Here is a 22,974-nt window from a genome sequence, read left to right as displayed (position 1 = left end):
CCCCATCTTTTCACAGTAGCTCGACCCCGTTTTGTTTCAAATGTTCCAAAATAGTCCACACCAACTGTGCTGAATGGTGGCATGTTAGGCAATACTCGATCTTCTGGAAGATCTGCCATCTTCTGCTCTCCAGCCGCAGACTGCATTCGCCGGCAATAAACACAGGTTCTGATGATGTTGCGTGCGGCAGCATTAGCAGAGGACATCCAGTATTTTTGATGTAATTTTGACAGGATATGGTTTCGACCGGTATGACCAATTTGCTCATGGATGGCTTTGAGGATCAGTTTAGAGATGTGGGACCTTTTAGGCAAAATGATAGGATTTTTTATTTCTATGGGCATAGACAGTTTGTTGATCCTGCCACCAACTCTCAACAGTCCCTCGTGGTCCAGCCTGGGGTCCATTTTGTAGATTGAACTGTTCTTAGGGCTGTATTTTTTCCGTTCAATAAGGTCAATTTCCTGTTTGTAATGTTGTCTTTGTTCATATGCAATAATACATTGTTCAGCATATTCAACATCTTTCACTGTCAACCTATTCTCATTTTCTTTAAAATTTTCCTTTTTTCTTTTTGTCCTTTTCAGTAACAGTCCCTTAAACTTCAGGATCCATGCAACACTTCTTTTGAGTTTATTCCAATCCGAAAAATACTCCATTAGTTTGCTGGTGGGACTTATTTGTGCAACATTGACAGTGTTCACAAAGACATCCTTTTTGACCTCGAGGTCCTCATTTGAAACAGGATATTTCATTGCCTCCGGAATCGGTGGCCATTGTTTTTCATTTTGTTCTAAGAAAGCTGGTCCTTTTATCCATCTTTTGGATTTTAGGAAAGCCTCAATGCTCAAACCACGTGAGGCATCATCTGCAGGGTTTTGCCTTGAATCCACATATCTCCACTGGTCCACAAAGGACAATGCCTGGATAACGGCAATACGGTTTGCAACAAAAATTTGAAATCTTCTTGACTGGTTTCGAATGTATTTCAAAACAGACTGACTGTCTGTCCAGTAAACGGATTCTTTTAAGTCCATTTTTAGCTCTGCTTTTAACATGCGATCCACACGGACAGCAAGAGTGGCAGCTGTGAGCTTCAATCTGGGGATAGTCATTTTCTTTAGAGGTGTTACTCTTGCTTTTCCCAAAATTAAAGCCACATGAAGGTGTCCTGAGCTGTTGGTGACTCTCAGGTAGCTTGCAGTGCCGTACCCTTGTTCGCTTGCATCGGAGAAGTGATGTAATTGAGCGGTCGCTGGTTTGCCAAAGTCTTTTGGGTTTAGGCATCGATTTATTTGAAAATGTTTTAGTTGTTCCAGTTCAAACAACCGTCTTTCATAACGTTGTGACAGTTCATCGGGAATTATTGTATCCCATCCACATTTCAGCTGACAGAGTGTTTGTAGAATAAGTTTTGCTTTCAACACGAATGGTGCTACCAGGCCCAAGGGATCATAGACAGAACTTACAGTAGAGAGAATTGCTCTTCTGGTTAGTGATTTAGTTTTGACTGAAATCTGAAACCCAAAGGTGTCACTCTCTATATTCCATGTCATGCCCAAGGCTCTTTCCACTGGTAGTTTGTCTCTGTCCAAGTCAAGTGCTTTAATCTGTTTAGCTTGATTTTCTTCTGGAATAGAAAACAGAACAGAACGACTATTGCTGACCCATTTAGTCAGTTTGAATCCACCTTTGGCGCATAGTTCACTCAACTCTTTGACTAGATGAATGGCTTCCTTTTCTGTTGGGACAGATTTGAGGCAGTCGTCCACATAGAAGTTTGATTTGATTGTGTCAACTGCTGTAGCTGTGAAACTTTGCTTGTTGTCATCTGCTGTCTTTTTCAGTGCAAAATTGGCGCAGCTTGGTGAGGAGATGGCGCCAAATAGATGAACTTTCATTCTATATTGCTGCAAGGGTTGGCTCACATCTCCATTTGGCCACCATAGAAATCTCAGAAAGTTTGAATCCTCTTCATTCACTCTCACCTGGTGAAACATTCCTTCAATATCTCCCATTACTGCGACTTGTTCTTGACGGAATCTTAGCAGCACACCAAGTAGTGAGTTTGTCAAATCAGGTCCCTGCAGCAGCTCTTTATTGAGGGACGTGCCTTGAAACGATGACGTACAATCAAACACAACTCGGAGAGTCTTTTTCCGCCTGTGATACACACCATGATGGGGGATGTACCACACTTGGCCTTTTTGTATGTGCAGCTCCTTTGATGGCACCTTTTCAGCATAACCTTTAGTTATGTCATCCATAAATGATATGTATTCCTCTGAAAAACTGTTGTTGTGTTTGAACTTTTTAGCCAGATATTGAGCTCTTTGTTCAGCAAGATGAGAGTTATTAGGCATGACAGTGTCTCTGTTGCGGAGTGGCAATGGTAAGTAATAGTGATCATCTTTCCATGTGGCGTCTTGTGTCATCATATTCATGAACTTCGTGTCCTCCACTGACATTTGGGGCCTTTCTTCACATTCTTTTTCAGGAAAGTCATGACTATATTGTTGCCTCAAAATAGTCTCCAAGTTTTCAATTGAAATGCGGTTTACTGATGCCGGGTCTACCATGTCGGTCCACAGCTGCAGAATTGAGTGGCCCATTCACCACCCATCCAAGTAAAGTTCTTACAGCATAGGGGCCGTTACCATGACTATTTATAATCTGCCATGGTTCCATTGCCTTTGGCACATCTACTCCAATCAGGAGTTCCACGTCCGCATCAATTTGTTTGATTTGTATTTCCTTTAGATAAGGCCATTTGTCGATGTCAGTTTGCGTGAATATGTTTCGTTTTGTCACTGGAATATTTGTCTGATTGTACGTTTTTTCCAGGTCGATAGTTATTTCCATTTACATCACTAACTTGTAAACCACTTATTTCATAGCTGTCAACTGGCTTTCTTTGTCCCATTGTTTGCAACAAAACTTGTGTCTTTTTCCCGTTGATATTAAGTTGTCTCATGATGTTTTCTGTGCAGAATGTGGCTGTGCTTCCAGGGTCAAGGAAAGCGTATGTCTCGATTGTCTTGTCTCCTTTTGCCGCTTTTAGCTGTACAGGCACTATCGACAGTTTACAGTCACTTCCAGCCCCAGTATCACAACTCTTTCTCTTTTCCATTGAAAATAATGTGCCACTGACCGATTGTTTCTGTTGCAGATTTGAACTGTCCATTGAGCGGTGTAAATGTAGCACACTTGGATGTCTGCCTTGACAGTATTCACAAGTCATTCTTCTTTTACATAATTTACTCACATGTCCCTTGTTTAAGCAACCAAAGCAAATTCCATTGTTTTTAAGCAGTTGTACTTTTACATCATGTTTCTGTGCTTTTAGGTTTTCACACTGATCCAGAGAATGATTTGCTTTTCCACAAATACAACACACAGTTTTACAGTTGTTTATGGTCATGACAAAACTGCTGCTCTTATTTCTCTGTGGACGCAGCTGAGGTCTTGAGTCTATTGCCACAGTGGGTTTTTGATAGGTTTTTCTGGAGACATCTTGGATTTCACCAAAGAGAGGGTCTAGTAAAATACTAGCTTGTTTTTCAATAAATGCCACCAGGTCAGAAAATCCTGCTCGGGTTTTATTTTTCTCTAAGAGCTCATGTGCCACTGTTCTCCACTTTTCTTTGAGTTTATATGGCAGTTTTGACAGAATCAGCTTGAGATTTGATGTTAGATTCAATTCTTGAATTGCTACAACATCCTCTCAGATAAAGTGCATATTCATGCAATGCATTTCCATCCTCTGGTCTGATATTGTTCCAGTTAAGAGCCTTTTCCATGTATGCATTTGCTATTTTGATTTCATCTCCAAAATGTCTTTAAGAGTTTTTGTGCTTCTTTATATCCCAGAGTTATATCCATATGAAAACAGCTCCTTACAAGCTCTTTTGCTTGGCCACTTGTATATTGTTCCAAATAATAGAGTCTGTCATCATCATTATTTGTTTTATTCTCAATGCCATACTTAAATGCTCTTATAAATGTTTGAAAATGTAAAGGATTTCCATCAAACACTTGAATTTGTCTGGAGGGGAGTGAGGACTGTTGCTGCTGTGACATTAGGAGACTGGTGATGTCATTTTGTTTTTGAATAACAGAGAGCAGCTCTCTGGAAAGTAATGCTTCAGAACCTGTGCTCGAGTCACTTTGAGTCACTTTCTCTTCCAGGTGTGGCTCACAAATACAGGTGGAGTGGGGTTGGACTTGGGATTTCTAGATTTCCCTCTATCCGGTAGTTGATTTATAACGTGTTGAAGTGGAGTTTTGGGTATCGTAGCAATGTCAGGATAATTAACAGATGAGCCCTCAGAAATGCCCATCGACACATTGTGTTCTTTGATGCTTGTGATATTTTGATCATGTTTGCGTTCACTCTCACTCAGTGCTTTGTGTAACATTGCATTTTCAGCACCTTGAGTGCAACTGTCCAAAACCTTTAACATGGCATCCGATGCAGCGATATTAGCTGCCAGCTCCATTGTCTCAAGTTTAGCGTTGATTTTGGCCTTCTCAGCTTCCATTGCATGTTTTTCAGTTAGCACAGCCATCCGAGCTTCCATAGCAGCCTTTTCAGAGGCTAGTTTCAGCTATATATATATATATATATATATATATATATATATATATATATATATATATATATATATATATATATATATATATATATATATATATATATATATATATAGAGAGAGATATATATCTAGAGATATATATCTATATCTAGATATATATCTATATATATAGAGAGAGAGAGAGATATATATCTAGAGATATATATCTATATCTAGATATATATCTATATCTATATATATAGAGAGAGAGAGAGAGATATATATCTATATCTAGATATAGATATAGATCTATATCTAGATATAGATATAGATCTATCTATAGATCTATCTATAGATCTATAGGGGGGATGATGACGTGTGCCTGTGGTTATGACGCGGTCCTGTGAACACCCCCCGTCAGTTTGGAGATTCGAGGAAAGGAGATAGTCTGTAATATAGCTAAACACTGCGGGAATCAATCAAAAAAACACTCTGGGTACATATATGAAGCACAAATAGCAATGTAAGAAGGTTAAAAGCTCTGAAAAGTCGATTTTGCATGTTATGGGACCTTTGACAGAAGTTACAACTTACAAATCACAAGCTACTAACTAGCTAACACACATTCATGTGTTTTACTAGAGGAACAACTTCCGAACAAGAGCAAGTTGAGTATTGGTATTAGGGCAGCTGTTTCAGCTGATACTATGTTTGTCAAGTGTATTACTGGTTTGACTGGGCTGTTCCCCACACTTGAAGTTTAATGCTTTTTAGATACATTTCCACTCTGTAATTTTGCAGATCCATTGGCATCAAAGTCATGTAAAAACCTTCAAAAACTAGCATAACAGTCAACTAGAACCACTATAAATCAATCAATCAACTTAGCAGTATCAAAAATAGAATATGAAAATATTTTACACTACACACAATACATCATATTAACAGCATTAAACACAAGACCATATTTAACAACTGTAGAATACAAATACTATTAAGAAATATAAGCTCCAATTAATGAATCCAGCAATTAAACAATATTACTTTGACTTAGTATTTACTTAGATGTATAAATATGTATATTGCACATTAACCCACCTAAAGAAATGCTACATCACACCACAACATAACAGTTATTTTATTCATATTGTAGCGACCCTAGTCTCTAGTGCGCGTGCATGCGGTCTCTGGGGCGGAGCTAAGAGCGGCTCAGGAGACGAGGTGGTCTTTGACGTTCCTGTTCCATCACCATGGTTACGGCCAACATAAACCAACTCTGTTCAAGAAATAAAGTGACAACTTGTGAGCACTAAACCAGCATTACCAACCTGAGCGAGAAGAAGTCACAATATTTACACCCAAACCAAAGCACAACCCGCTCCTTTAACAAGCGTTAAACTAACTCATGGAGCGGCACAAGCAGCGACGCACGCGGCTGCTTCAAACGCTTCAAATAAGCCAGCGATCTTCCCGAATGTTCGGTCTCACGCGTCTTTAAACTCGCCGGCTTCAACTTCTGCCGCGGGGAAGACGCGTGCGTCGCTGATGGCTCCGGGCGCCATTGACAGCGATGTCAGTGTTTACGTCTTTTTCAGCGCGAATTTCGCGATCTATGGAAGGTTTAAGATGGTTTAGATTCTAGAACGTAAAGGATATAGAATGTGAGTGGTAGATTTTTAATGAGTCCAGAACCGAATCACCAGGGTTTCGTTTTTTTTGGACCTGAACCGAAACGTTGAGTCCGGATCCGGTCCGTCGTAGCGGTACGCATCTCTAGTTACCGTCATCTAAATTAGAAGATTATTACAGATTTTGATGGTAGAAAAGGGGCAAAAGAAAAATGTTAAGCCGGGAAAAGGAATGGTTAGAAAGAGGCGTGAAGGAGGCATTTTTTTATCACTCTTAAGGTATAATCTACCTACTGTTTACAACGATATTCTTAGAGCATGGCAGAGATCAACAGAGGCAGGTGAGAACAAAGACAGGGCAGTTTCAGGGTAGAACTTCTTCCTTAGGTCATTATAGATTATAGAATTCAGTATACATTTCTAGCTTGTCAGTCCAGTTTCATCAGATTGAAAATGACTTATGAATGGAAAAGATCACATCCGGACTCGGAACTGGACAAATTGAACAGACTTTGGACAAAATGGGACTAGTACTACCAGCAGTTTGTGTCTTTTCTTTTCTTTCTGTGAACGTCCGCTGTGTTGATTGTTTTTGATTTGTGTCGTGCTGCCTGGTCACTTTCTATGTTTTGTGTTTTTAAATACAAAAGAAATTGGAAAAAAAAGATAATGACTTCCAGATGGCAATCGAAACCTTCAGATTTTTCAAAACAAATTGAAATGACAAACTTTGATTTATTTGATAAATTAAAGCTCAACTAAAGCGTTTCAAGACACGTTTTTACAAATTTAAGTTGAATTGATATAATAGACGCTGACATGATATGGGGATATTAATCTTCATTGACCACTGAAGACACCATTTCCCACAGGGTCTTATATCAATTAAATATTATACTGTATTTATAAAGTAACTAATTGTGTCTTATTGCGCGGCCCTAAAAACATTTGGAGACATTTGCTTCTGTTCTCCAGCGCGTCACACAAATACAACACTGCATTGTCAGTTGCTCCAAAGCTCGTCTCCAAGTCGTTTATCTGAAGCATTTGTAATTGAAGAAGCATTCAAGTTTTCAAAATAAATGCGGGCTAATTCCTTGCCCGTGTTGATTTCCCCCACGGCTCGACATAAGCCTGTTCGCTGACACAACACCCGATTCCACCTCTCAATATGTAAACACGTTTAATAACACGCGCCGGCGGCTTCTACTAAACTACCTGCAAAACAAATGATGACTATCCTCCAATCCAGCTTCACATTTGGCATTTCTTCGTGGTTAAAATGACTGTGCACGTTCCCACAGCGCAGACGGAGGCTTGTGCGTGCGTAATCCGAGCGGCGAACACGGTGCAAAGTCACAGGAAGCGGAGGGCTCGCTCATTAGCGCCCTCGCTGTGATTGGGAACGCTCGACACGACTAGAGCGGCGTCTGATTAAGCACAGACCGGCCCCGGCGTTCATTAGACACACTGCGACTGATGATTGTTATGCAGGGGACGGTGCGGTCGTAATCTGTGCGCACATGGGTGAGTCGCTCATTAGGCAGTTTGGGGGGGGGGACAAAACTGTGGAGGGTCTTTTTGACGAGGGATAGAAATGATGCGGCGAAAATGTGCAATAGTGGAGGAAAAATCATCAAAGAAATAAAGGGAAATATCCACATACGTTGAGAGCAAAATACGTGTAGCTTCCAGTCGAATTGAGCAGGCCAGAATTGATGGTTACCGTATTTTCCGGACTATAAGTCGCACTGGAGTATAAGTCGCACCAGCCAAAAAATGCATAATAGAGAAGAAAAAAACATATATAAGTAGCACTGGAGTATGAAATGCAGTTGCAAGTGTGAAAATAGCAAATAATATCACATATAAGTCACTCCGGAGTACAAGTATAAGTATAAATATAGGCTGTGGCTACAGAGCCGCGGCGCGGTCAAATAGCCCAGCAGTTTCAGGAGCCGCGGCACGACCATATAGCCTCATGGCTAACCCTGACCCTAACCCTAACCCTAACCTTAACCCTAACCCTAACCCGGCGCGGTCTAACCCGGCGCGGTCAAATAGCCCAGCAGTTTCAGGAGCCGCGGCACGAAATAGCCTAGCAGTTTCGGCCGCGCGCTGCGGCTCTGGAGACACTCCCATAAATATAAGTATAAGTCGCACCCCGGCCAAAACTATGAAAAAAGACTTATAGTCCGGAAAATTCCGTAGATTGATTTTAATGCTTCTCTTCCCGTACCATTCAACCAACGTAAGAGCTAGGCAATAACTCGACTGAATTAGACACAAAAGATGTTGTGTGCTCGGAAAGAGCTCAGAGTTGCCATGACGATTTAATTTCTCCTGTGTGTGTGATCAATAAAGTAAGAGTCTTCTTTTATATTGGAGAAAAGCAAAAGCACTTACGATGCCCTGCCAATCACCCTTTCCATAAAAATGTACGACTTGGTAGTCATAGCACCTGGACAGTACGAGAGACGATCAGCTAGATTTATATGAAGTAGGGATTTTACAATTATTGTGGGAAGAAACGTCAGAATTTAGCGATAGTTCAATTATTGGAACATGACAAAATAAAAGCAACATCCTTAAAGTGCCTCTGACAGGTCGGACGACTCGTTGAAGTAAAATACAGTTTAGATATATTTAGAATTTTGAAAAAAAAAATCTTTGAGACATTATCACAGTTTTTTTTAGGTTTATAATTTCACTTCCTGTTTGTAATTAATGACATCACACTAGAAAATTACCCAGCAAACACTGGGCAAAACTCATCTAATGTCACAATCAAATCAAAATATATGTGAGCCGCTTTATTGTGTTGAATTAATGTTTATAAAGTCAAAAAAGTTGTTTCTTTGCGTAAATTCTGCATAAACTTTGACTGGAATGAGCGTCCCTAGAGTGATGTCACTTCCTGTCATTTTCTACAGATTTGTCAGCGTTTTCTCCACAAATACCTGCTCGATTGATGTGAAACTAACATTTATATGTAAAAGGTAGAAATACACCAAATAAAGTCAAAATTTGAAAATCACAAAAACCTGTCATAGGCACTTTAATTTTCTTTCATTCTAACACATCACTCTTTCTATTCGTACTCGACCGGCTTCATCAAATCAAACTCTCTGAATCCAAAAGTAAAGTTATTGTGATGAAAACTCCCTGTACATTAGGGTGTACTTTTCGGGGTCCAGATTGAATAGAAATGACATCATTTTGCTTCCAAAATAGTCACCACAATGATCAGTTTTTAGTTCAGTTAGTTTAGTAACCGGTCATTCTTGAAAATCCTTATATAGTTGTTATATTGATTTAGCAGTGCATACTAAAGTAACTGGAAAAACTAATATTGCAAATGAAAAATCTAAACCATTTTTATTTTAACAGATGTGTGCAAATATCCAGTTAGTGTTAATATTCTCGTATAAATGGACTCTCCTTGCCGTGTTCACATACATCCTTTAACCAGCACAGACGGTATTTTACTTTTCTATACAAAATTGAGTCTGGAATAGAGGATTTCCTGTAAGCTGCCCCCCGCTTTTACCCCCCAACACCCTGCAGATTTCAACTTGAGCTCGGCTGAGGGGAAGAAAAATTGAAAACTAAAATCCCTTAAGTGTATTTTTCATCCTCGTATCCTCCTCCTCCCCCTCCAACCCTCCCTTTTCCATCTCACACCCGTAAGTATGATTAACGTTTTGTTCCCTTTGATGCGGTTGGCGTAGTAACAGCAGACATTCACACTGCAGATTCACCGAGTATAAAAGGGTGAAATGTTTATTCTAAAGGGTTTTTTGTGAGAAGCAACCTTGAGCGAAGTACCCACAATCCTCCTGCGGTCTAATGGGATCGGCAGAATCGGCCTGCATTGCGTTGAATCTCGCCACATAAAAGGCTCGGCGCGTCTGTCCTTCGAGTGATTATAGCTGTTAGCTATAGCGACGGTTAATAAAATGGTATTAAATCGATATAATGTCATCCATGCTGCTGACCCATGAAGGAAATGGTTGAAAAATGCCAATTGTCTGGATTATATTAGGGGCTGCTCAGTGCTTCCAGTAAAAATGAGGCGTTGATGTGAAACCACAAATCAACGGCATTTTGACCCAGTAGAGACGTCCGACACGCATAAGAACATGAAGAACAACGAGGGAACGTAAAAATACATAATCGCATTCTTCGGCTATTTCTTTTAATGGTGGTCGCATTTACCCCCCTACTGTAGTCATGCGTCTAACTTCTTTGGTGTTCCATGGCGGTTGGTATCCATAAAGTGCTGGGTGACCGCCATCAACTGTAGTTGTACGTCTAACTTCTTCATCTTTGGTGTTCCATGGCAGTTGGTATCCATTAAGTGCTACATTCAGGGCTCAGAATAAGCGGTATCGCATCGCAAAATGCGATGCAATTTCTCTCACATCCGATGCATTCGTCAGAAAAAAGTGTTGTTAGCGCCTAAAAAGCACTGACCACTTGTCAATCAATCGTCAACAACGGCATGACACAATGTAGGACGCTGTGTTGACTTGACGAGGTCCCGCTGATCGCGGGAGGGAGGAGGGGGAGCCACCGGGAGAGCGGGAGGAGCCACCGGGAGAGCGGGAGGAGCCACCGGGAGAAGCCACCGGGAGAAGCCACCGGGAGAGCGGGAGGAGTCACCGGGAGAGAGGGAGGAGCCACCAGGAGAGCGGGAGAAGCCACCGGGAGAGCGGGAGGAGCCACCGGGAGAGCGGGAGGAGCCACCGGGAGAGCGGGAGGAGCCACCGGGAGAGAGGGAGGAGCCACCGGGAAAGAGGGAGGAGCCACCGGGAGAGCGGGAGGAGCCACCGGGAGAGTGGGAGGAGCCACCGGGAGAGCGGGAGGAGCCACCGGGAGAGCGGGAGGAGCCACCGGGAGAGCGGGAGGAGCCACCGGGAGAGCGGGAGGAGCCACCGGGAGAGCGGAGGCGACGAGGGGCTTTGACGAGCGCTGCGTCTCACTAATCTCACAACAATATCTTTTTGACCCCGAGGATGTGGAATTGAAAGGGGTCAAACTCACTCATGTCCAGGACAAAACCAAGTCCTGTGTGTGTAAAAATCCAGAGCCGTATGAGAAGTCATTCTGACACAAACAGCTCATCGTCATGACTACTCTGGTGGTGATGTAACTTGTGAGTGTAAAGACAATTAATATGTAAATGAGACTCATGCAAATAGTCATCTGATGATGATGATGTGGACGAAAGTTGTAAATAAGGCCATCTGACTTGGTGTTAATTAATTTGTTCAACAACCAATTTTATTTGTGTGTTTAAAAGTTAATTTGTTACGTAAAAAAAAAAAAAGAATATTACAAAACATTTGGAATAAATAATCTTGTTACATCAATGGAAAATATTGATTGTTTGTCATTTTTGTGTTTTGCTATGCAATTATCAAATTGCGATACAAATTTGAAAAAAAATTACAGATTGTTTAGCAGCACCGCTATACAAGAGAAAATCCTTAATCTGAGCCTTGACATTACCACCACCTACTGTAGTCGTGCGTCTTCAAAGTATGTGCTTTACACTATACCGCGATAGAGAGAGAAAACCACCACCGTCACACGCCGTCTTCTTGAAGAGATGGAAATTGACCACAATTTCCCACAACCTCTCATTTAAATTAGCCGTTATTGTGTGACCTCAAAAACAACTCGCCACGACAGGAACTTTATTTTAGTACATGTTTTGCGTGTTATTCCAACGCTGCGCCGTCACCCGGCGTGTAATCCTGCTTAAATGTTGGCTCAGAGGATTTCCAGGAGATTATTAAACGCACTACTTTTAATTCCCAATTTCACGGTGAGCTAAAATACAGGCTTCATTGATGTATCCTGCGATTACACTGTTGCACTCTGGGAATTTTTTATTTATTTTTTTCATTTTCCCTCCCCGCAGCTCGCTAACAGCAAACTGAGGATTTTAGAAGTGAATTAAAAAGATGACTTCCTCTGTGTTCCAGGCGGGATATCAGATCACGCAGCAGAGGCGGCCCATCGCGGTGGACGGCGTGTTAAACTACAGCCTGCTGGGAGGGAAGAAGAAGAAGAACCAGGTGGTCAGGAAAAGTGTCCGCATCAAGCAGATCCAGCTGGAGCAGGACAGCGGCAAGAGTCTCCATGACGACCTGCGGAGCCAGACACTGATAGACCTCAACAGAGCAGGTGTGGCTTTAGTTTGTAGGGTAATTATACTTGTTTCTTGCTCACACATTTGTACCAATATGGAATGTATATTCTCTGGGACTAGCCATTTCATCGTGGACAACACGTGTAGAACTTTAGGTAGTTAATGTTCATATTTATATTTAAAAGGGCACCATCTGAAGCTTGTTCAGCAAAACATTAACATCTACTCAGTCTCATTCTCTGAAGGGGAGTACACGATTCATTGACCGACAATTATAATTCTATAAAGATCAATACAAAGGCTCTATAAACCAGGATGGTTTTGTGTGGTTTAATAAACAAAGATATAAAATCAAATTAATGACACATTTGGTTACACAGGCTGTGCCTGGGCTCAACTTGGTTAGAAGAAATGCTGGTATTAAGAATTAGGTTTTGATTGGTTTTAGGGAATAATTCAAGGTCTTTAAATGCCACTCTGTAATCAGCCACTCTCAGGTCTCACGTGTCCAAGGAAGGTGTGGAGCGAGGCCTCCCACGTCTTTGCATTCTCAGAGTCCTTTGCGTCCTTGGAGCTGTCCGGGAGCTGATGCTTGAGCAGGTTTAGCATTCGAAGAGTTTGATGGGTCCAGGGTTCGTTGAACTGTGCAATTTTTGATGAAGATGTTCGGGTTGTTTGGTGAAAGCCGAGTTTGGGAGACAATGCAGCCTCCCTGGTGGGGGAGGGGCCCCTGCGGGGGTCCCCGACCCGGTGTGTCGTCCTGGCAGGTCACGTGCCGGCGAAAGAAGAGAGGGAAGCAGAGCTGAGTCTGCTCTTTTATTGACCTGGGAGGAGTGGCCTAGTGGGAGTGGCTTTAACTCTTGGTCAAACTTATTCTCAGTTTGGGCAAATTTAACTCAAACCAGCAAAAATGACATGTGACCATAATAAAATACACAACATTGTCAACAAACACACATCAATAGCATGAATGATAATGAGAGTAATGAGGTAATGAGAAAGTACATTAAGTACGACATGAACACACTTCAAACCAGTTCTTGTGGCAAACGAAACTAAAACATGATTTAGTCACAAGTTTAGATCACACAGTCAGCATCAAGTTGGTTTAGATGTGAAATATAGTCATAAAGAAACGTAGTCCTGAGGAATGTCTCTTATCAGATTCAGGGGGAAGGGCTCTGGTGAAGACAGTGTCCTCTCCGTGGGGGGTCGTTCCTTTACACCCAACACTATGCTTTGATTTCTGCAACTGTGTTGAGCTGTGAAAAGGTATTATCTTTCAATCGTCTTTTTGGGACATATGGGTCCCCTACAAAATATTGCAACGACAACACAAAACTGCTGAAAACCGTGTGCAAACGACGATCCCAGACTGTGGTTTGTCTGGCACGGTTCGACATCGGAGTGAGAGAAGAGTATTAAACTGGCACTTTAACCTCTTAAGCTTAAAAAATGAGCCCACTATTTAAAACTGAAGCTGTTCCTGAACCTCTGGAGCTTTTGTGAAGCTGAGACTCTGTAGTTTTGGACTCTAATGTCTGTTTGACTCTAATCATAAGTAGAAACACGCTCTGCTCAAAGGAATTCAGATTTTAAATTCTGCCTAGTTTTTCTTTGTTAAATATATGAGTGATTAAAGCTGGTGTTGAGGGATCGGCTGATTTACACTAAAATGAGCATTTGTTGGGTTTTTAGCAATTCTCTTTTGAAAGCTGAAGGTAAAATCACAAAAAATTAGTTTTAGGGACTTTTAATATCTGGTTCTCCTCCTGAAGGACATCGTCCCTCGTCCCCACGGACATTGTTTAATCCGTTTTTCATTGTCGTCCTCATTGGCAACTGTTGTTGTGATTTTGGGCATTTCAAAAATAAATTTAAATTTAAATTAATAAAGAAAAAATGTCCAGGTGATTCCATGTAAAATTTCTATACAATTTTCACCGTATTTTAGGGTAATTTGTTGCTTGTGGGTTTGGAGTACAAACTGAACCTCATGCTTCCCAGAATGATCGAATTGACTGGAAATAAGAGAATAACAGCTTTATTTATGTGCTGCACATCAAGCAGCTTGAGACTTCCCTTTTATAAGATGGAATAATTCTTATAATAAGAATAAGTCGATTATACTGGCTGTTTTGGATTTCAGTGAACACAAACTTTCATCATATTCAGACGGCGTAAGGACTTTCATGTTGCTGGAGCGCTAAAAGTGGAGCGGTGGAATGAGGCCAGATGATGTTATACTTTTGGGGGTAAAATCACATCATGGGGACTCATTAGGTTCGTCTGTTATGACAGTGGGACGCATCACTAATCGTCTCATACTCTTAAATTGTTTAAACATAAAACAACTAAAACATACATAAAACAAACTGACCGAAGCAAAGAAAGAAAATAATAAGACAAATTTGAAAAATAAATAAATAAAAATAATAGACAAAATGAATAAAATACAAATGAAATACAAATAAATAAAATGCAAATAAATTACTGATAAATTACAAATAAATTACTGATAAATTACAAATAAATTACTGATAAATTACAAATAAAATACAAATAAAAATAAAGTAAAAAACACAGAGCTGGGCAGGACCTCAAGTCTAATCCTTTTCTACCAAAAAAAAAAAATGTTTGTAGGCTGTAGAAACACCGTGAAGTTCTCGACCTTGTCTTTTGGATATTCTCTCAAACTGGGCCTTGTGAAAGTTTATTTGTGCCCCCCCCTGCTTTATACGTTTTGCAGAACTCATATTTACAGGTGTGTGTGTGTGTGTGTGTGTGTGTGTGTGTGTGTGTGTGTGTGTGTGTGTGTTTGTGTGTGTGTTTGTGTGTTTGTGTGTGTGTTTGTGTTGTGTTGTGTATAACGTTGTTTTGTTGTCCCAGGCGTAGGTCTGATGGAGCTGGTGATGGAGCCGGACATGAACTGTGGGGAGGAGGCTTCTGCGGCGGTCCGAGAGCTGCAGCTCATCCTTCAGGCTCTGGGCACCTGCGAGGGGAACATGTCTGGTACGGAGCACGTCTAACCCCTCTCCCTTTCTCTCTCTCTCTCTCCGCCAAACTGTTCCCTCTGACGGTGCTCTCGCTTTGTGTTTGCGCACAGAGGGCCAGCTCAGAGTGGACGCCAATGTGTCTGTGCACCGACCCGGAGAACCCTTTGGCGTCAGGACTGAGGTGAAGAACATCAACAGTGCAAGATACCTGGCTCGGGCCATTGGTAAGAGGCAAGAACAATACAAAGGGATTCGTAAAAGGGCTCAAATGTATCTGTAAATGACAGTAGCTGCTGGTAAGGCGAGAGTTTTTTAATTAGTTGTTTTGCGAGCCCGCCAACGTCAAAAACAGAGATTCTAAAAAGATAAATATATATATATTTTTCCTGTTTTCGCGGAATTTCCACAGTTTTTTTGTCCAAAGCCTCAATAGAAATAAAAATGTATTCTGCACCTGCATCTCCGACCTCCGACCATTTCGTCCGAACGTCAAAGAGCTTTAAAACTCTCGCAACTCACGGCTTGACCATAGATCCATGAGATCAACCGGTAGATTAACATGAAGGATGCGGGGTGGGCGTGGCTTTGGCTCGGGCTCCCATTCGTTGAACTCATGTTCGAACGAGGAAATGGAAAAAAATGCATCTTGACCGATTATATCAGAATAATTTTGTCGTTGCCATTAAGTAGCACAAGTCCGCCTCATGTGGACATGTCCAGCTCGTCTGGAGTCACGTGTTCTCTTCTGATCGCATTGTAAGGACGCTACTTCCCGATGAGTTGATCTGAGCTGCGTGTCTTCGACTCGAGCGTGGGAAAAATTGCTATGCCACAGCGTTGATATTAGTGTGTGGCCAAATTTAAGCTAGCTCAATAAGACATTTTCATTCATTGCACACCGACTTGTTTGGTCACGGGATGATTCATTTTCTGAGAAGCTGTCAGTCTGGGACTACTTTCTGTCTGATCACTGTGAGTTCCACCTTCCATTAAACAGTTAGTTTATGACGTTGAAGGTATTTTTGTACACCGCAGTATAATAAGTTATTTTCAATGTCTTGCATTGATAACTATAATTATGTAGATAATGTAAGGATTATTTAGAATAAAAACATATTTTTAAATTCAACTCCGACTATTGGATGGTAGAAATGTGATTTGATAATGGGAAAATCAAATTTTATTTTTATTCCGTCCTCCCCTTTTAAAAATGCCAAGGAAAATCCGTGAAACAACAAATTAAAAAACTCTGGCCTAACTAGTCATTTCTGTGGATTTATTTTTGTTCCACTTTTGCGTTTCATGTTTGGGTTAGGTTAAAGTTATTGTCTTTGCGGAACAGCCCAACCAGTCACATTTCCCGCTCCCTTTTGTGTGTCTTTGGGTTGGACACCTTTAGGCTCATAATCTATTAGTGCTGTCACGATACAATTTCAAACTCAATTTCGATACTAAAGAATATACTGGATTCTCTAAACTGATTCTCAATACCACAATGATCATTCAAAATGCTTTTTTCTTACGTTTCAGACTATAAACTGACATTTTAAACACACAACAGTTGCACTTTCTTTGTTAAACATTGTGGTTGTATCCACAGTGTTCTGATAAAAGTCATTGTATAGTACTATAGTTTGTCATTGTATAGTACTATAGTGTCATTGTATAGTACTATAGTGTCATTGTATAGTACTATAGTTTGTCATTGTTTAGTACTATAGTGTCATTGTATAGTACTATAGTTTATCTTTATATAGTACTATAGTGTGTCATTGTATAGTACTATAGTTTGTCATTGTATAGTACTATAGTGTCATTGTATAGTACTATAGTTTGTCATAGTATCGTACTATAGTTTGTCATTGTATAGTACTATAGTTTGTCTTTATATAGTACTATAGTGTGTCATTGTATAGTACTATAGTTTGTCTTTATATAGTACTATAGTTTGTCATTATATCGTACTATAGTGTGTCATTGTATAGTACTATAGTTTGTCATTGTATAGTACTATAGTTTGTCTTTATATAGTACTATAGTGTCATTGTATAGTACTATAGTTTGTCATTGTATAGTACTATAGTTTGTCATTGTATAGTACTATAGTGTCATTGTATAGTACTATAGTTTGTCATTGTATAGTACTATAGTTTGTCATTGTATAGTACTATAGTTTGTCATTGTATAGTACTATAGTTTGTCATTGTATAGTACTATAGTGTCATTGTATAGTACTATAGTTTGTCATTGTATAGTACTATAGTGTCATTGTATAGTACTATAGTTTGTCTTTATATAGTACTATAGTGTGTCATTGTATAGTACTATAGTTTGTCATTGTATAGTACTATAGTTTGTCATTATATCGTACTATAGTGTGTCATTGTATAGTACTATAGTTTGTCATAGTATCGTACTATAGTGTGTCATTGTATAGTACTATAGTTTGTCATTGTATAGTACTATAGTTTGTCATTATATCGTACTATAGTGTGTCATTGTATAGTACTATAGTTTGTCATTGTATAGTACTATAGTTTGTCTTTATATAGTACTATAGTGTGTCATTGTATAGTACTATAGTTTGTCTTTATATAGTACTATAGTGTGTCATTGTATAGTACTATAGTTTGTCATAGTATCGTACTATAGTTTGTCATTGTATAGTACTATAGAATGAAATTCTATAGTACTATAGTTTTTCATTCTATAGTACTATAGTTTTTCATTGTATAGTACTATAGTTAGTCATTGTATAGTACTATAGTTTGTCATTGTATAGTACTATAGTTTGTCTTTATATAGTACTATAGTGTCATTGTATAGTACTATAGTTTGTCATTGTATAGTACTATAGTTTGTCATTGTATAGTACTATAGTGTCATTGTATAGTACTATAGTTTGTCATTGTATAGTACTATAGTTTGTCATTGTATAGTACTATAGTGTCATTGTATAGTACTATAGTTTGTCATTGTATAGTACTATAGTTTGTCATTGTATAGTACTATAGTGTCATTGTATAGTACTATAGTTTGTCATTGTATAGTACTATAGTGTCATTGTATAGTACTATAGTTTGTCATTATATCGTACTATAGTTTGGCATTATATCGTACTATAGTGTGTCATTGTATAGTACTATAGTTTGTCATAGTATCGTACTATAGTTTGTCTTTATATAGTACTATAGTGTCATTGTATAGTACTATAGTTTGTCATTGTATAGTACTATAGAATGACAAACTATAGTACTATAGAATGAAATTCTCTAGTACTATAGTTTTTCATTCTATAGTACTATAGTTTTTCATTCTATAGTACTATAGTTTGTCATTGTATAGTACTATAGTTTGTCATTGTATAGTACTATAGTTTGTCTTTATATAGTACTATAGTGTCATTGTATAGTACTATAGTTTTTCATTCTATAGTACTATAGTTTGTCATTGTATAGTACTATAGTTTGTCATTGTATAGTACTATACAATGACAAACTATAGTCATTGTATAGTACTATAGTTTGTCATTGTATAGTACTATAGTTTGTCTTTATATAGTACTATAGTTTGTCATTGTATCGTACTATAGTTTGTCATTGTATAGTACTATAGTTTGTCATTGTATAGTACTATAGTTTGTCTTTATATAGTACTATAGTGTGTCATTGTATCGTCCTATAGTTTGTCATTGTATAGTACTATAGTTTGTCATTGTATAGTACTATAGTTTGTCATTGTATCGTCCTATAGTTTGTCATTGTATAGTACTATAGTTTGTCATTGTATAGTACTATAGTTTGTCATTGTATAGTACTATAGTTTGTCATTGTATAGTACTATAGTTTGCCATTAAGTAAGCACTAACACAAGTTGGTAAACCTCTCCAGTTCCATCTCATATAAAACAGGAGCTGGATGTAAACAATTGGCTGTGTATTTGCAGTGAGTGATTGTGAATTTACTCCTCCAGCTGCTCAAAAGTCACACACTTTACGCTCCGCGGCTGCCCTTAATGCCTTTAGCATAAAAAGTTGAGGGAGCGCTTAAATTTTAATGTTCTTTTAGTCGAGTTTGGCGCCCGGCGAGGCCTCACTTTTGTCAATACAGTGTTATTTGCCGCGCAGCTGAGTTGGTATTTAAACGCCACGCATAAAAAAACATTGGTTTCTGTTACAACACAAAGCGAGCGTTGCCAGGAAACGGCAGCAGATGTTTGGCACTTCCACCGGATGAAACTCATTTGTCCATTTTTCAATTGGACGCTACTTCCCTGTGTATTTTCCACAGACTACGAAATCCAGAGGCAGATCCGAGCACTGGAAAGCGGCGGGACGGTGCAGAACGAAACCCGGGCGTACGACTCCAAAGCTGGGTAAGACGCGCCCGCTGTATCCCCCTCGGAGGGGCATCGGCGCTCGGTTCATTAGTCGGGGGGGACGCGGGGGAGCGGCTACCAAAGTAACGATGATGGATGGAGCTATTTGGAGGCGACTGTCATCAGGTGTTAGATGTGTGGGCTGCTCTGACGCAGCTGAGGCCCCGTGTTCAGCCGGAGACAATATGTGCTAATTTATGCCTGTGACAGTGACTATGAGGGACCTCGATGATGCTGCTGTTAAAAATGCTCCGTCTTTACTCGTAGGTTGCGTTTGTGTATGAGTTTGATGATGAAGGGCGTTTAAAGGCGCACAAGTAGATGGATAGATGGAAGTGGCCTTTGCGTCTCAGTCAAAGGGTCAGCAGATCGTGTCAGGGGAGTTTGAGGAAAGTAACGGGTTAGATGGGTTTATTCGTCCGCACAGGGAAATCGAACACGATGCACGTACAACAGGCACAGCAGGGGGCGCCACGGTGCTCCGAGTGCTTAAAGTGCCCATGACAGGTTTTTACGATGTTCTAATTTTGACTGTTTTTGGTGTATTTATACCTGTTGTACATATACATAAAAAAACACATGCACTGGAGTATGAAATAAGTGCAAGTGCGAAAATAACAAATAATATCACATATAAGTCGCACCCCGGCTAAAAATATGAAAAAAGGTGCGACTTATAGTCCGGAAATTACTGTAAATCATAGTTTAACACCAATCGAGCAGGTATTTGTGGAGAAAGCGTTTGACTCATTTCAGTCAAAGTTTATGCATAATTTACAGAAAGAAACCACTTGTTTGACTGACACTTTAAACACTAATTCAACAAAATAAAGTCGCCCTCATATATTAATAGTCAAATATAAAATAATCGTGACATTTGGACAGCTTGAGCCATAAAAAAGAGCGTTGTCCTTAAGCGGCCGGAGGGTACAGGAGTTATTGAATCGGACAGGACACCACTCCGTCTGCTTAGATCTGCTCCGGGCGCGACAAGCTTATGCCCAACAGCGATGGTCACAGCTCTACTTTTCTGGGCGTCAGTGGCATTTCCATACCGACAAATGCCAAGTTAAGACGCCTTCAATAAAAGCTGAATAAAGCATGAAAGCACAGGACAATAGACTCCAGCTGCAGCGGGCATCACAGTTGAACTCAAATGTGCCAAAACTAATGCAAGAATGCAATAGTTTAGATGATTTCTGCGCTTGTATTACCTCCAATGACCTGCCTTTGGTGACATCTTCATCATTATTCTGTGCTTGTCCTTCAGTGAGACCATCGCCATGAGAGACAAGGAGGGCCTTCAGGATTACAGGTGAGCTCCACGATCTGACACACTCAACACTCTGGGACCTCACACACGACCCTGGGTTAAAATAGATCATGGGCATTATTATTATTATTATATAAAAAAAAAAATAGGTCAAGCTAATAAGCAAATGAATGGGTTTGAATACATCAGTTTAATAATAGGTAAAACTGAGCTGTGGATCATGGGATTATTTCAAGAATTTAATAACCCTGTATTTTATTTTTCGTGTACAGTGATTAGTGGTAAGCTGGCATTGTTTTGAGTGGAAATTGGGTTGACTTTACCTTTGGGTGCGCTGTGGCAGGCCGTTTGGAGTGTTAGACGTGAGCTTGTTTATTGCTCGTTTCCAAAGCCTCTTCTCCTTGTCCCAGGTTCATGCCGGAGCCCAACCTGCCCCCGCTCATGGTTTACGAGGACCGGGCCTCGCTGCCCCCCGGCCTGGACCCGTGCCAGGCCGTGGTGGTGCGGCAGCTCAAAGACGCGCTGCCCGAGCTGCCCGACGTGACCCGGGGCCGACTGGTGCAGGCCCACGGCGTCCTGCCGGAGCACAGTTTTACGCTAGTGGTGAGTGTCGACGGGCGTGGCCACATTCCCACCTGAACCGGGGTTCAGTCCTATGAGCGGACGGGGCCTTCGTGTGTGGACGGTGCATGTTTTCTCTCTTTCTACATGCAGGTCAAGGTTCAAAATGTCCAATTCTGTTCATATATTATTAGTTGATACTTCAAATGAGTTTCTAGTTTCGATACAGATGCATAAATCTAAAAACTGCTGACCTTACAACTGTTCGGGGACTTGGAATTGTTAGCTCCTGGGTCTAAAAAAATGTTGTTTAATTGTTACTTCCACTAAGGCTTACATCTCTTATTATGTGACCCACCAAAGTTTCCTGAAGTAGCATAAAACATTCTGGAATACTGTTTGAAGAATTGTTATTACCTATTATTTACATAGTTTTGCGACTTTGGTGCGATTTATATTCCGGAGCGACTTATTTTCACACTGACAACCACAAGAGGGCGCTCTAGGCTCTAAGCGACGCAGAAGAAGAATCTGCACTTCCTCTACCTCTGGAGTTTGTGGAGTTGTTTAGAAGTGACACAGAGGAAGAAGAATTCAATGGATTTAGTGATTTGGGGTAAAACTGATGCTTTGGTAAACTTGTTAGCATGTTCTTTATGCTATAGTTATCTGAATAACTGTTCATATGTTACTTTAACATACCAGACACTTACCACAGTTCTGTCTGTGCCTCATGTAGCTGAAGGTGTTAGCAATAGCATACGTACACCTATTCACCATGTTCTCTCATCTGTTATTATTTTAAATTGCAGTTCAAGATGAAATGTCTGTTCTTGGTCTTGGATTTTACCCCCAAAAAATGTGATTTAAACTCCAGTGCGACTTATATATGTTTTTTTCTTCTCTATTATGCTGGTGCGACTTATAATCCAGAAAAAACGGTTGACGGGCTATTTTAAAACGTCAAGTTCTCTGCCCTTTCTGATTCCATGCTCCACGTTTTTAATTACCGTCATAAAGCAGAATAAGTTGTCTGAAGAAGCTGCACACTGTCTCCTCTGTGGGGTTATGAGCCTAATTTGACCACGTTGTTGTTGTGGTTGTTGCTATTGTTGTTGTTGTGCAGAACGAGGACTGCCTGGTGGAGTATTTCGAGGCCGTGATGAGGCAGACCAGCATGAACGCGAGGAAGGTGATTGGCTGGGTGACAAACGAGCTGCTGGGTCAGCTCAAGCAGCAGGACCAGAGCGTGAGCCAGAGGTGAGTCCAAAGCACCCACCGCACGCTACCATCACGTGTAGCTTACATGTTACAGCTTTAACACGGCACGAAAAACGTCTCGAAAAGTGGAAAGTAGAGTTAATTTTAAACCAGTGGTCCTGGTTTGTCTAGATATAGAAATTAT

At 40.3% G+C, this 22,974-nt stretch overlaps 1 protein-coding gene across 1 annotated transcript in view; it reads left to right on the top strand.

Annotated features, from left to right (window-relative positions):
- The window catches only part of gatb (glutamyl-tRNA(Gln) amidotransferase, subunit B), a 38,207-nt gene that overhangs the window by 10,384 nt on the left and 4,849 nt on the right, over window positions 1–22,974 (top strand). Inside the window, exons 4-10 of the mRNA XM_072463993.1 lie at window positions 12,196–12,397; window positions 15,252–15,374; window positions 15,469–15,582; window positions 19,648–19,732; window positions 21,006–21,050; window positions 21,419–21,611; window positions 22,696–22,829. Coding sequence (XP_072320094.1) covers window positions 12,196–12,397; window positions 15,252–15,374; window positions 15,469–15,582; window positions 19,648–19,732; window positions 21,006–21,050; window positions 21,419–21,611; window positions 22,696–22,829 — 896 coding nt within the window. The remainder of the gene's footprint in view (window positions 1–12,195; window positions 12,398–15,251; window positions 15,375–15,468; window positions 15,583–19,647; window positions 19,733–21,005; window positions 21,051–21,418; window positions 21,612–22,695; window positions 22,830–22,974) is intronic.

The sequence above is a fragment of the Eucyclogobius newberryi genome, unplaced genomic scaffold, assembly GCF_026437365.1.
Source record: "Eucyclogobius newberryi isolate DKJ021-1_F unplaced genomic scaffold, fEucNew1.0.hap1 SCAF_4, whole genome shotgun sequence".
Taxonomy (NCBI): Eukaryota; Metazoa; Chordata; class Actinopteri; order Gobiiformes; family Gobiidae; genus Eucyclogobius; species Eucyclogobius newberryi.
The sequence above is the reverse complement of the archived record's forward strand: the minus strand, read 5'-3'. Positions and strand labels throughout refer to the sequence as shown.